Below are 14,994 nucleotides of genomic sequence, written 5' to 3'. Positions count from 1 at the left end.
GCATCAAAGCAAAAATGCAGCAACAATAAGTCTACCCAAAGTCCTCAATCTGCTCTCTTCAATTGTACATAAATTAAAAGTTAATTGAGAAGGTCCCAGGCAATCTGCAGTGTTTATCTGCTGTAAGGTAAGTAGAGAATAAAAAGGTTGCCTGCTAGCTCTCACTTTTGAATCATGTTTTCATGGGTTAGCACCTCACCAACATTTACTCTTTGGCATGGAAATTCTCCAGGTCTGTCCATGTCTAGCTCAGACTGAAAACTTTTGGAAAATCTCAGCTCAAGGAATGTGTAGTGGAGAATGAGAAGAAGGGCTTAACAGAAATCTTGGAGAATTCTTGCAGATCTTAAAAGGAAAGACATCACCTCACTTTTGCTGGAGACTCCTCACCAACAAGCCTAAGATGGACTTTTGTGCAACAACCTGTCTCTGCAGCGTGTTTTGGGACTTGGTTCAGATGACTAAATGAAAAGCACAGTGCTTCCCTTTAAATAGCTTTAAGATGCTTTAAACAGCATCTTTGCTTGGCTCAAGGAATGCGGAAGATACCCTGTTTTTCATCAAGTAAGACAGGTGCTAGACCTCTGGAAGGGCTATGACATAATTCAGGAAACAAAACTACAAGGAGAGAGAAAGAGGGAAGATGGTCATGGAGAGGGGGAGAGGCTGCGGCTGAGATGCAGAGCACTGGCCACTGATCAGGCAGAATGGGAAAAAGGAGTGAATTGGAAAGGATGGGACTTGGACTGTCACAGTTCTGCTGCCTCCCTGCCCACCTGGGCAACCTGAATTGAGTTTTATAGTCGTGATTTTGTGTATGACATGAAATCTTTCTTAGATTATTTGGTATACAAGATTACATTGGTACACAAGATTACATAGGTTTGAATAGACTTTGTGCCCTAAAAGACCTGCAACTGACAAATAAGTATAATCTCAATATACTTGTGTGAGGCTGGGAAGGATCTCCTCACTATGACCAGTACAGAAGTGACATCCAGGACAGATGAAGTAACTTGCCCAAGTTCACTTCAGTCTGTATCCAAATCAGGGATCTAACCCCTACATCATGAGAACTGAGCTCCAGGACTTCCCGCTGATGACCGTCTTTTCCCTCCTTAGAATTATACTGCGGTAAACAAACTCTGATACTCAAATTACGATCATCACAGACTAACCAGAGACAAAGTATCTTTAGAGCTGATTGGGCTCTGATCCCCATGATACCACGTGAACTGGTGGAAGTCTTGAGACTGAGGAACATGAGACATTTCTGCCTTGCTTTTAAACTCTAGCATCAAGATGGCAGGAGGCAGGAGAATACTCATAATGACCTAAAAGGGAGACACAAGATTCAGGAAATTAATTCAGCAGAAATTAATTCCTCTGTAGACCTGAAGCCACAGTCAGCCATGCATGGTGTCAGCACAAACCCAGTGCAACTCCACTGGCCTGGGAGGGAGCCACTGGTGCTGGGACTCTGACAGACTGTGAACAAGTGTATTGCTCTTGACTTGTTTTGTGACTTTAAAAGAGTGCCATGGTATCTGTGGATGCTTCTTGTGTTCAGAGAGCATTCTTCCCCATCAGCAGCTCTGCCAGGGAACAAGCAATGTGCAGAAGCAAGAGCACGTGAGGGGGGACTGAAGGGTCCTGAGAGTATGGGAAGAAGAAAATAAATCCTCCCTCCTAATGCCATCCCACAGGTGCTTTTGCAAAGAAATAAACCAAAACAAGTCCTGTTTCCCCTCCCTGCCTTTCTTTTGTTTCCCATATGTGCACATTCCAATACATGCTTAAGCACAACAGTCTGAAGCTGCATTAGCCATGTTCATAACCACCAAAACATGCATAAAGCATCTAAAGAGCTTCTAAATACTCAGAAAAAGCCAGACTTATAACTATTTTACCTTAAACCAGGAGTTCTTCCGCATCTTCAAGCGTCCCATCCACATATCAGTCAGCAGCATCTGTGTGCACGTATGGGATACGAAAGGCCGCAGGCCTACAGAAACCGCTAGTTTTAAACAAGTTGAGTTGCTCCAGTTTTTCAGTTCATAGGTCAGCAATTTCATGGCCATCTGCTCATTTTGTTTGAATGCTTTGTCCAGCACATCCAAGGCAAGCTGCCCAAATTCCCTAAAGCAGAAAAGAATTAACAGTCAATATAAAAGGGACCTATCCAGACTCAGAATCACTCTGCAAAGAGGTTGTTGTGTATACTCTGGTAGCTAAAGCTCCTCTAGAAATCTGAGTAACCATGCCTTCTCCCATTTTCTCATTGCTTTAACAATACACCTAGTGAAAAGCATTTTAGGGAGTAAACTTAACAATTTATTCCTAATCACAAGGTTTAGGTTTGTCGTGTTTTCTATTTTTTTTATTTGTTTTGTTCTTAAGCTCACTCAGTGATCAAAATGGACTCTATGAAGTTCTCCGTGTATCCTTCAACAAAATCATCACCACTGTGGGCAAGCATTGCAGGCAGTTGCAAAAGTCTCTTCTATTAGACAGGCTTTAAAACATCTTTGTAGGCAACACTCTTCAAGGAAACTACACACCTTCCTTCAAATTAAGCTTTGGAGCTGCATATAAAAGAAGGCAGTACATTTTTACTGTACCTGAATCTTAGACACAAAGTCTACAAAGCACAAAATATATTACTATTAAGAAAAACTACCAGAAAACACTAACTACAAATTTGAACAAAATTCTCGGTCTACTTTCTTTTCCATTCACTCAATTATTTCAGGATACATTTTTTGTTTAGTCTTACACAGAGCAGGATTTAAGCACTGATTTTAGTTTGTTCATTACTACTTCTTACATTACTTGTTAGATTTCAAAAGTCCCAACACCTGTGTGCCATATGGCTTCTTAACAAACTGAACTGTAAGGGAGTTTCAGGCTTTCACTTGACCACTAGCAAACAGAGAGCCATGCATTACTCACCTGTAATTTAATTTTCAAATAAGCATCTAGGGAATATACAAACAGCTTTTCTTTAACTCTCAACCAGACTGCACACCAGTACATAGATCCATTATATAATATCAATAATGAGTAGCTGACAGTATTTTTTATACTCCATAGTCCATGGCATCACTAACCCTATAAACTCCTAGTGGATTAGGCACATTAAGCACTGCAAAACTTTATTAACTGAAGGGAGAGCTCATACTTTGAATACTTCTTGAGTTCTTCTGAAGTGTCATCCACCATGTTGCTCTGTTTAGCTTCATGTGCCATTGCCCTGTAGAGTTTACAAGCCACAACAGCTTTGACCATGGCTTCCTCTCCATGCTGCCAGAAGAACATTGCCATCTTCTGCCTTTTCATTAATACTGCCCAAACCAGGAGGTCATTATAGGGGTAGATAAAGCCAGTTGACTCATAATTCTCTGCACAGTTTAGATCCTCTTTTGACTTCATCTTACGTTTATGGAAAGCACTGGATCTTTCCTGCAAATTTGTTAAAAAAAAAAAAAAAAAAAGAAGAAGAAGAAGAAAGAAAATCCCAAAAAATGACTGAGGTTCAGATTCATAAGAATAAAACTGCACACAAATCTGAATTGCAAGTAGCAAACGGTTTGATAGCTATATAAATTTAAGTCATAAACCACAAGCTAGAGTCATGTTCAGATTACCAATGATAAGAATCTGGTAATACTAGTGAAGGAAGAATACTCCTTGCTCTGTATCCATGTCTTTTCTAGCTTCTTTTTCCAGTGTTAAGCAGTCTCCAAACCTCATGACTCCAGATCCCCAAGTCTAAAGTAAGCAATTATATTACCTTGTATTTGTAAGGCTGTGCTGTTCTGAAGAACTGAGAATGCAAAGTACTTTCAGTAGATCCCATTCCACTATCCACCTGATTACTCTGATGAAAGGAATGAGACAGGCTCTGAGAAAAGCTGGAGACCACTCTCTAGATCCAAATGCATACCACAAAACACAAGGAAAGAAATGCAAATTAGACATGAATTTGTGCCTGTAGATAAGATATATGCCTGTACTTTTTGACCACAATACTGCATGTAGAAAACTGACGTTATTCCAAAACTAGTGAGTCAACAACCACCATAATTAACACTGGAGCTTATACCATAGAGGAAAAAATAGCCTAGTTAAAAAGATATATATTTTTCTGAAGCTCTGAATTCAAAATACTGATTTTCCAAATAGAATCCACCAATTAAAATAACAACAGTGTTTGTACCAGACTGGAATCATCCAACTGGAAGTTCTTGAGGAGAGGCTGAGGGAGCTGGAGTTGTTTAGCCTGGAGAAGAGAAGGCTCAGGGGAGACTTCATCACTCCCTACAACTACCTGAGAGGAAGTTGTAGCTGGGTGGGGTTGGTCTCTTTTCCCAGGCAACTATCAGTAGACAAGAAGGCATGGTCTTAAGCTCTGCTGGGAGAGGTTTAGGTTAGGTATTTGAAACTCACTCTTTACAGAGAGAATAATCAGGAATTGCAATGGGCTGCCCAGGGAGGTGGTGGATTCTCCATCCCTGGAGGTACTTAAGAAGAGACTGGATGTGGCACTTAGTGCCATAGTCTAGTAACTGTGGTGGTAGTGGATCAAGGGTTGGACTTGATGATCTCAGAGGTCCTTTCCAACCCACCTGATTCTATGATTCTATGATTCTTCTGAGGGCCAACCTTTTTTCATAAAGTTCCATAAGTCCTTTGAAAAACAGAAGTCTCTGGATTTTTTGCTGATCATTTCCTCTGAACATCTAGTATCCCTGTAAATTTTTCTCAGTGTTGACTCAGAAGGAAGAATGTTATGAACTGAATCACTAATGCTCTTTCCTGTAGTACTTATAAGGTTTCATCCATTCCTGTTAAGATCATATTTCATCAGAAAACAGTGAAAAGTGTTACAACTGCTTATATATCCTTTTTTAAGCGTTGTATTTAACCAGTGACATACAGGAAGCTTTATCTCTGTGTTTCTGTTCACTCCAAGTAACAGTTTTCATTATTTCTTCTCATTTTCCCTGATTCTCCTGAGGTTCTTCTCTTAGTCATGAAAGCAGTCCATGGGGTTTTTGTTGCTGTTTTTTTAACACATGGAACTACTTCAATCAAAGTCCAGTTCTACTACAAAAACTAGGCAGAATTCTTATGAAGTGATGTTGGGAATTATATTCAACTAATTTATTGAGAAGTTTAGGCTGCTTTTAAGTTATTGGATTTGGGAAGTCAACAGAAAAAATGATGACATGCCCTCAGTCTAGTTCAAAGCATGTGGAATTCAGTATTTCTGATGTGGTTCAAGTTGCAAGAACAGAAACATGCAAGTGCTTCATAAAAGGGAAAACGATACTTGGCACAGTCTTGTTGATCTTTATTAATGGGTGACAGACAAAGAACAGAACCCATCTATGGACACAAAAGTAAATTTACTGAATTAAGAGTTAATTTAACAACTGGTACTCTTGGGGATTTGTCTGTTTTATTTGCAACCTCCCCACAGCTGACAAAGACATTCATAAAACAGACAAGCCTGGCATACATTTAATTGATGCTCTTCAGGCAAAGCACAATGACAACCTGAGCTATTTGCAGGTGTCACATTTTGGCTTTTCTTGGAGAGACCAGTAGTAGTAATTTCGAAGAAATTACCTTATGTTTTCTGTAGAGATCATTGTAGAGAATTCGGAAATGCTTCCTTGTGTAGCTGCTCCGATAAGCTCCACCAAGGAGGTACTCTATTACCAGTCCAATATCAATCAGTGATATCTTGTAATCCAAAGGAAGGGTATTCTGAAACACCAAATGTCACGGACTTTTCATGACGCTATTACATTGAACATTCAGCCATGTCAGAGCCCTACTAAGAGACAGTCTGGAAAAATGTGCAACTGAGAGCTCCTGCTCTCAGGAGACTATATACATTCATTAGGCATATGGAACTCCCCTGGAAAGAGAATACAGGCAAATCCCATTTTCAGCCTGAAAAATGTGATGCCTACAGTTCACTGACACAGGTTGCATAGGGACATAAAATGCAATGATCCCTACACCAGCTTTATTCAACTGTGAACAGTAATCATTCTTCAGGACAATCACGAACAGCAGAGACAGATGAAAATCTTCTTCTCATTACAAGAGAACACTGGCATGGTGCGTTTTGGTCATTAAAAGCGTTCATTAATTAAAAGTGAAGAATAGCTGAAGCATGTATTTGATGGTGCAGGTAATTCCTGGAGACTGGAAATGCCTTGTAGAGGCTCAAGACTGTCTTGTCAACTAGGACAGGAACTGTATGTGCATTAGCTCTACCTTGTGAGTCTTTCACCACTTCTGTGTAAAGCACCACTGCCCAGATTACCTCCACTGTCCTTCCCAGAACCTTTGGTTTGTGACAAATTCTCTAAAGAACAAATTATTTTCCACACAGATTAAAAAATTATTTGTAAAACCTCAAAGTGGAACTCTTTAAAGTGAAAAATGGGCCTGTACATAAATAAGATCTGAGACATTATGTATTCCTAGCAGTATATGCCTTTCAGACTGTGAAAAGTCTTTTTCTTCTGGACTGAGGTTTTTTTCAATAGACTTCAGTAGCAAGCCTCAGTACAGTCATCTAAGGCCACCCAGCCCTGGGTAACAGAAGGCTTCAACATGTTGAACGCTGGGGCAAAAGCACATCTCATAGAATGGAGTTTGTCAGCTCTGTCATTGAGAGTTAGGCAAATATTTCTGACTACCTATACTTGTAGATACTTCTCTGCACTAAGCCCCATATTTTATGAGATCAGAGCAGACTGCAATGTATCTCCATTCAAATGAAACAGCATCAAAGCTGGTGACCCTAATGAAGACAATATCCTGAAATCCGTGATCATATCACTTTGGTGAGTGTTCCACCTACTGTGTCACCATAGTAGACTGCAACTGCACGACCCACTAACAGAGCACTTACACATACTAACAGAAGCTCCAGTGAAAAAGGGTTTACAGCATTTAGCCCTGTGTGCAGATCCCAAGTAGGTTTAGCTTACACAATGGCATAGAAAGTTTTGATATTGTGCAGATGATTTTTACATAAATTCCACTAATAGGTATCAAGTGACAAAAGTTTCTCTTTAGATCACACATGGAGTTTTCCCAAAGTGTCCTGAGATACATACAGGGCATAGATTTTAGGAGAGGGGTCATATCAATCACTTCAGTGTCAGTGTGGAAGACAGCTTTTTCAGCCTGAATGAGTTAGATGTTTTTTCAACACTGAGCTCTTCCAGATCTTTCACATAAATCGGACATTGAATATGTTCATCAGTAAGGGAAAACCCTCAAAATACTTCGTTATGGAGACCAGAATACCGTACATCTATCTAAAGAACCATAAGTGAGATTGACATGAAAATCACCCACAGTAAAAAAATCACACCACAAATACAACAGTAGGACTTACCATTTCATTTTATCTTAGCACTCATACCCTGGAAAGAACTAGCCAATTAATCTACTTTTGGATCTAGGAATCCCCTGCAGTGAAATCTAGATGCCTAAATAACAGCTCATCCCTTCCTGGCTAAGAAGTGCTGTGAGGTACAATAGATAACAGAAATATTAAATAAATTACTAATGGAGCCATGGAGTGCTACGTGCGGTAGTCATCCACTGCCACCCTCTGTTCTCCTAGGCAAAGCAACACACTAAAATAACATTATATCTTGTCACAGTATGTTTTTGTTATTGCTCAATAAGGAAAGACTATTTTAGCTTGGGGAGAAAAAAAACCCTAAAACAATGACAGTTATTATTGCACTAATTCACTAAGTCTTTTGTACAATCAGTTCATAATGTCACTTTGGTAGTTTGAGAAAGAGAGTCGGATGTACACGAACTGCTTGGCTTTGAAATTAAAGCACAGGATCATTGGGAGCCTCAGTAGTGTGTCCAAGTTAATTTCTTAGGGGATCAGTGGGATTAAAATAAAACCATATAGCAGATATAGGACCATAATAATGAACCCATCACTTCTATTCCTAGAATTCCCCTGTATTATCTAATAGCAATGTGCCAGTGGACACTGAAGTTCTAAGCTACCATTTTTGCTCCCCAGCCTTTCCTATGTCTATTACCTGTTTCACATCTCGAACTAGGTGATATAAAAGTAGATTTGATGGTCCTTGTTTCTGTGGTGTGAAAAGAAAAGACAGTGAACAAACATGTCACTCTACATTAGAAAATCAACGCAGTAAAAGAAAGCAGCTAAAAAATCTTCAGAATGAGCTACTGCAATAAAAGCTCTTCCCATTTAAAGTCTCTTCAAAAATATTTCAACACCAATCTGCAATAGCTCTACTATCTTAAATCACGACATATTTTAGAAAGAAGTCGGTATAGCTTTGGTCTAAACAACACAGCATTTTCAGCAAGACAAGCATGTATCACACAGAGGATTTAAAACTGAACATACTTCTCATGAGCTTCCTGTGAGTACTCATTCTGGTTAATGATAGTGAATCAAAAACAACTAGCTGGTACTCCAGCCCAAAAATCCCACATTACAACCTAAAATTAGCAAAACCCATTAATTTCCAGTTGTACACTGGAATTTCAAATACTCACTGTATTGTAGAGTTCTTCTAAACGAGATATGGTAAGAAAACGGTGCATGTTCACTCCATGCTCTATTAACAGCTTCACAAAATCCACACGGTCCATCACTAAAGCATCCAGCATTGCCTGTTCCAAGGCACCAACCTCCAAATGGACAGAGTTGAAGGAAAAGCTTAGAAAATTACTTTTGGAAATAAATAAAACATTCCTGAATAGCTTATAATCTCTTTACCAAAATTACTATGTTTCTTTAAAGTGCAGAGTACAAAAGAAAAATATGCTGCAGGAAGCATCTATGTAAAAAAATCCAACACAGAGGAGAAGCAAAATTGAGTTACCATAAACCCAACATCTATAGAGACTTCTACAAATGTAACTTTACAACCAGACTCTTCTAATACATTCTCTACTCTCTAATTCACTTCAAGGGCCAATGTATGGTAACGCAGGGGGTGGAGGGAAGCCTTTCTTTTGAAATACGATAAAAGATATTTCAAGACACTGTATTTCAAAATCTCTCTGTAGAACTGGAATTTCTTTAAAGAAGACTTTTTTCAAATAAGAGAGAACATGTATTAGAATAAACTCTCTTAAAGAAACCACGAAGCAGAAATCTACCTACAATAGTGTCCAAACAGTGAGAGCACTCTACTTCTGGCACTTATGCAGAGCTCAGCAGGGTTTCTACATCCAGAATAGCAAAGCAGTTAGACATATGAGGTTTGTATAAATTCATATATAGTTTTTCTACAGCACACGTTTGCACAGGAAATGCAGCGGGGTGAGCAGAATGAGGAGGAGGCTGGCACTGGCGCAGGTGTTACTGCTGGCCTGAAGTTAGTCCATTCCGTGTACATACTGACATTTGACAGAAATTATGTCAAAAGATGACCAATAAATACGACAGAATTTTCACATGTAAAAAGAATACTTATGCACTGATCCTTAATTATTGGTGTTTCTTCCAGAAATATCTCAGAGTGACTGACCATTCTTGTATAAAATTTCTTCAAGCAGTCATTCCTTGAGCTGGCAGTGAATCTGAAGAGGTTTAGACAGCCATTTAGTAACTACTAGAATGACATTCTTTGGTGTGAAGTCCATTTGAGATTGAATTAACATTTAAGCAGAAATATAATTACAGCTGGTTACAGTCTTTACCTTCTGAATTTCTTAGGACCAGAGTTCTAAAAGAAATGGCCACAATCTGTGCATAATTGTGCACGTTTCCTTGAAACACTTACATAGACAGAAATATACTAAGACTCCACAATCACCCAAAAATTGCTGCTTAAATATATAATTCAAAATTTGAACACACAACCACAATTACCCTGCAGAAGCTGTAGCCTCTGACGATTGCAGGTCTGGCAGTTCCGGACAGTCAGAGGGTTACACCTCTTTAATTAGAAAGCAACTAATTTAAAGGCAAACTTAAATACTGTGCTTATACATTTTTTTTTTTCAGTGAAAGAAAAAAGTTCTTGTTATTTAAGATTTTTTTTTCTGCTTATTCAAGAGAAAAACTTTCAGGAGTATATGTCATTTTAATTTTTGCTTGGAGAAGCAAAAGATCTGAGGTTTACTTGTTACGAGATCTTTACATCTTACTGAAAGTGGAGAACATAGTCATTATTTGACAATTGCTTTTCATTTCAAATGGTGCCAAACAACTGTTACAAAATAGGTATGAATGGGTACACAGATTTTTTTCAAACATATCAGAAGCAGAACGGTGGAAGTAGGGGTCCTACCAATGGATCTGTAAGGCCAGACGATGATCAGGATATAAAGGAAAAGATAAGGTTATTGCAGACACAGTAAACTAATTCACTGCCTCACTGCTCACTACAGAACAGGTTGGGAAATTCCTATACTTGAGGCTGTTCTTTATGGCAGACAAACCTGAGGAACTGTGTCAAATTGAAGTGTCAGTAGAAGAGGCTATAGAAGTCATCCATTAATTGGTAGCAGATTGTATTCACCTAAGAGTTCCCAGAGAACTGAAGTGAAGTTGAAATCAGCCTCTCTAACAGCAGCATGGAAGACAGTAGAAAATGGGTAAATACAGTAGAGTAAGTGGAAGCAAGGCACTTTTTTTGTAGATTGAAATCAGGACTCTACCGGTGACAGTTAGAAAAAATATTCTAGTGAACCTACCTTCTGAAGGCATGAATATAATTTAGAAGCCAGTAAAAAAAGCATGCAACTTATAAGGATTTATCCTTAGATGAATAGAGAACAATTTGTAAAATATTAGTATTTCACTAAATATCTAAATTAGAAAACTGAGTATGGCGCTGGCCTGCCTATGTCAAAAGATGACTTTTACACCTGAGAAAAGTACACAGAAGAGCAGAAAATACGGTCAGAAAAGTGGAAAAACTGAACAGATAATCACCTTGGAAGAGCCAAGAATAGAGAGGCTGAACTATTCAATAGTTCTCTAAACTCTTGTACGTCAAAGAGGTGGGTACTAGGAAAATGTTACTCTTTCCTTCCCATACACACAGAATCATTGAGTCACTTAGTTTGGTAAAGATCTTTAGAACATCAGGTCAATCTGCAAACCTAACACTGACAAGTCCACCCCTAAAGCATGACAGGAAGTGCATATCTACATATCTTTTAAACAGTTCCAGGAATGGTGACTCAACCACACCCTGTGTAGGCTATTCCAATGGTTCATAACTGTTTTGCTGAATAAATTTTTCCTAATGCCCAATGTTTAATTCATGGATGTTCAACTGTAGACATTTCAGGCATAGTCCTTCTTCAGCCTTACACATGACAGGAAAATATGGGCTGGTGACAAAAAAATCAGGTCTCTTATTGTGGCAAACAACCAGCTGTGGCCACTCAAATATATATACAACTGTACGTTTTTCAAAATTTACATTTAAAGAAGATGACACACTTGGGCCTGGAAAAATCAACCTTATAATTCTTGGCAGGGAAAACTTAAGAAGTACTTCTGAGACCATCAGATATTATTTCTTGAACAAAATATTAACTTCTATAAAAATCGGAGTTTAATATTTGTCATATATAAAAAATCACATTATGTACATAAAAGACTTACTAAGGGAGGGTGGTACTTAAATACTGGATTACATCTGAAAACTTGGAAACCACAATTTATGGGACTGATTTAATTGCTAGTTCTTTCACACAGACATAGTTAATGTAGGTCTAAATCATGGCTTGCATTCATTGTGGGTATTCCTAAGAAACAATACTTAAAATAATGACATGTTAACACAGTTAATTTTACCATTTTTTTTACTTGGTGATCTACACTGTGATTTCTGTATTTCTGTCTAGAGCTAGGAAAATAGATGCAACGTTCCTCTGGACCTTACATCTTTGGAGAAAAGAATATTTTGGGCTACAATGAAATATCCCTGACAACCGACAATTGTCAAGTCTTCTCTGGAAAAACAAATGAGATCTGATGCACTCTGCAGCTCTTCACAGTTTTAAGGATAATGCTCCTCCAAAATCACAGCAGATTACAGGAGACTGATTCCAATCATCAAACCATTTCTTAATTAAAACTTGACAAATGTAAATCATGAAAAATTAGTCATCATAATCAAGTGTAGAGATACTGTGAAAAACAAAAGGTAATTGTACCTTCCAATGTTGTCCATAAATGAGTACGTGTTTCTTGGCAATATCTAGCTGGTTCCAGGCCAATGCCAAATCTAGCTGATCTGAAGTAGACATATTTGTACCTAGGAAACAAGTAAAGGATCTATCGGTTTTCACATATTGATGTTACTCCTTTGCTTTGAACAGGCAAGTCAATGAGACTCTATATCAGATGAAAAAAGTCACGTTTTTCAATACCTTTCAAGAGTGCAGTCAGAATTGCCAAATCAATGTCCTGCTCATCTTCAGACTCCGCATCAAATATGGTTATCTGTTAGAATTGTAGAAGTATACTATTTGAGGTGAGGCAGAGAAGTCTGTAGTTATTTCTTCTTGGTATGGGCTGTGGTAGATTAAATTATACACGTTTCAACACAAACAATGGCAAAGGTCCAGACATTATTTTCCTTTGTTTAAGACAGAAAATGTACCATTTTTGTTTTTAATGCAATGGCATCCCAGGCAAACTGGAATCAACCTACTGCATGAATCTGCATGAGTCTACTTCTTTTTGATTAGCCTTTAAAGCTGAGAAATACAGAAATGCAACTTGTTTGATATCTACCCAGTTTTCAACTAGAAAACAGACACTCAAAGTAAAACAAGAAATACTGAAAATGTATCGGGTAGTTTCCATTTTAGTGATACTTGCTACAATTATCATTACTCCTACAATAAATACTTGGTACTCCACCATATTTGAAAAGTTGTGGCAGACTGGTGATTTTCCCAGTAACTGGAAAAGGGGAAATATACCTAGCATTTTTAAAAAGACTAAAAAGAAAGACATGGGAACCTATAGACCAGTCAGTCTCACCTCTTGACTGGCAAGATCATGGAGCAGATCCTCCTGGAAACTATGCTAAGGCACATGGAAAATAAGGAGGTCACTGGTGACAGCCAACATGGCTTCATTAAGGGCAAATCATGCCCAACAAATCTGATGGCCTTCTATTGCAGGGTTACAGCACTGATGGATAAGCGAAGAGTAACTGATGTCATCTACTTGGACTTGTGCAAAGCATTTGATAATGTCCTGCACAATATCCTTGTCTCTAAACTGGGCAAACATAGATTTGATTTGTGGACCACCTCACGGATAAGGAATTGGCTGGATGGTGGTTCTCAGAAGAGTTGCAGTCAATGGCTTAATATTGAAGTGGAGACAAGTGAAAAGAAGTGTTCCTCACTGGTTGGCACCGGAACCAGTATTATTTAAGACATTTGTTGGGGATGTGGACACTGGGATCGAACACACACTCGGCAAGTTTGTCGATGACACCAAGCTGAGTGCTGCTGATGCTCTAAAGGGAAGAGATGCCATCCAGAGCAACCTTGACAGGCTTGAGAGGTGGGCCTGTGCAGACCTCATGAAGTTCAACAAGTGCCAGGACCTGTACCTGGGTCACAAATATAGGCTGGGAAGAGAATAGATTGAGAGCAGCCTTGGAAAGAAAGACTTGGGTATGTTGGTGTGAAAAAGGATCAACATGAACTGTTATGTGCACTGGCAGCCTAGAAAGCCAACCATATCCTTGGCTGCATCAAAAGCAGCATCGCCAGTAGGTCAAGGGAGGGGATTTCTGGTCACTAGTGGTGTTCCCCAGTGCTCAGTATTTGGTCCAGTCGTGTACAATATCCTTACTGATGATCTGGGTGAGAGGATCAATTTTAAGTAAATTTAGTAAAATTTAGAAAATTTTAGTAAATTTGCAGACAACACCAAGTTGGGTGGGAGTGTCAATCTGCTGGAGGACACAAAGGCCCTACACAGGGCTCTGGACAGGATGAATAAATGGGCCAAGACCAAGTGCTGGGTCCTACACTTTGGCCACAGTAACTCCATGCAACGTTACAAGTTGGGGGCAGAGTAGTTGGAAAGTGGTCCAACTGAAAAGGAGCGGGGGGTGCTGGCTGGCAGCAGGCTGAACAAGAGCCAGCATGTGCCCAGGTGGCCAAAAAGGCCAATTGGCATTTTGAAATGTATCAGAAATAGTGTGGCCAGTAGGACTAGAAAAGTGATTGTCCCCCTGTAATCCACACTGGTGAGTTTGCACCTCAAGTCCCGTGTCCAGCTGTGGGTCATTCACTTCAAAAAAGACACTGAGATGCTGAAGTGAGTCCAGAGATGGACAATGAAGCTGATGAAGAGTCTAGAGAGTAAGTACTATAAGAAGCAGCTGAGAGGGTTGGGGTTTTTTAGCCTGGAGGAGAGGAGGCTCATATGTGACCTTATCACTCAATACAACTACCTGAAAGGAGGTTGTAGTCAGCTGGCCTTTCCTGATGTACAGCTAGTGACAGGTCAAAGGGACACAGTCTCAAGCTGTGCCAGGGGACTTCAGGTTGGACACTGGAGGAAATTCTTCACAGAAAGGGTGATTAAACATTGGAATCTATTGCCAAGGGAAGTGTTGGAGTCACCATCCCTGGAGGTGCTTAAGAAAAGACAAAGACTGGATGTGATACTTGATCTAGTTGATATCATGGTGTTCAGTTAAAAACTGGACTCGATGATCTCAAGAGATCTTTTCTAACCTAAGTGACTCTGTGATTCTTCCCCTCTACTCTGCACTGGTGAGACCTCACCTGGAGTGCTGTGTCCAGCTCTGGGGTCACCGACATAAGAAAGATGTGGACCTGCTCAAGAGGAGAGCCACAAAGATGATGACTAGAGCACCTTTCCTTTTGGATTGTTTAGCCTAGACAAGAGAAATCTCAAGGGAGACCTCGTAGCAGTCTTCCACTACCTAAAGA

General features: G+C 39.3%; 1 protein-coding gene across 3 annotated transcripts in view; it reads right to left on the bottom strand.

Moving 5' to 3' along the window:
- The window catches only part of TRPM6 (transient receptor potential cation channel subfamily M member 6), a 92,150-nt gene that overhangs the window by 43,051 nt on the left and 34,105 nt on the right, over positions 1-14,994 (bottom strand). For all 3 annotated transcript variants that reach the window (XM_027886276.1, XM_027886274.1, XM_027886275.1), the window contains 9 exons: positions 12,436-12,508; positions 12,220-12,320; positions 8,593-8,727; positions 8,103-8,156; positions 5,635-5,775; positions 3,794-3,928; positions 3,182-3,462; positions 1,911-2,139; positions 1,179-1,334 (listed from right to left, as the gene is read on the bottom strand). In XM_027886276.1, the coding sequence (XP_027742077.1) occupies positions 1,179-1,334; positions 1,911-2,139; positions 3,182-3,462; positions 3,794-3,928; positions 5,635-5,775; positions 8,103-8,156; positions 8,593-8,727; positions 12,220-12,320; positions 12,436-12,508 (1,305 nt within the window). The remainder of the gene's footprint in view (positions 1-1,178; positions 1,335-1,910; positions 2,140-3,181; positions 3,463-3,793; positions 3,929-5,634; positions 5,776-8,102; positions 8,157-8,592; positions 8,728-12,219; positions 12,321-12,435; positions 12,509-14,994) is intronic.

The sequence above is a fragment of the Empidonax traillii genome, unplaced genomic scaffold, assembly GCF_003031625.1.
Source record: "Empidonax traillii isolate 1590-97213 ecotype Southwest subspecies unplaced genomic scaffold, ASM303162v1 scaffold183:size818647, whole genome shotgun sequence".
Classification (NCBI taxonomy): Eukaryota; Metazoa; Chordata; class Aves; order Passeriformes; family Tyrannidae; genus Empidonax; species Empidonax traillii.
Note: the sequence above shows the minus strand (reverse complement) of the source record. Positions and strands in the feature narration are given on the sequence as shown.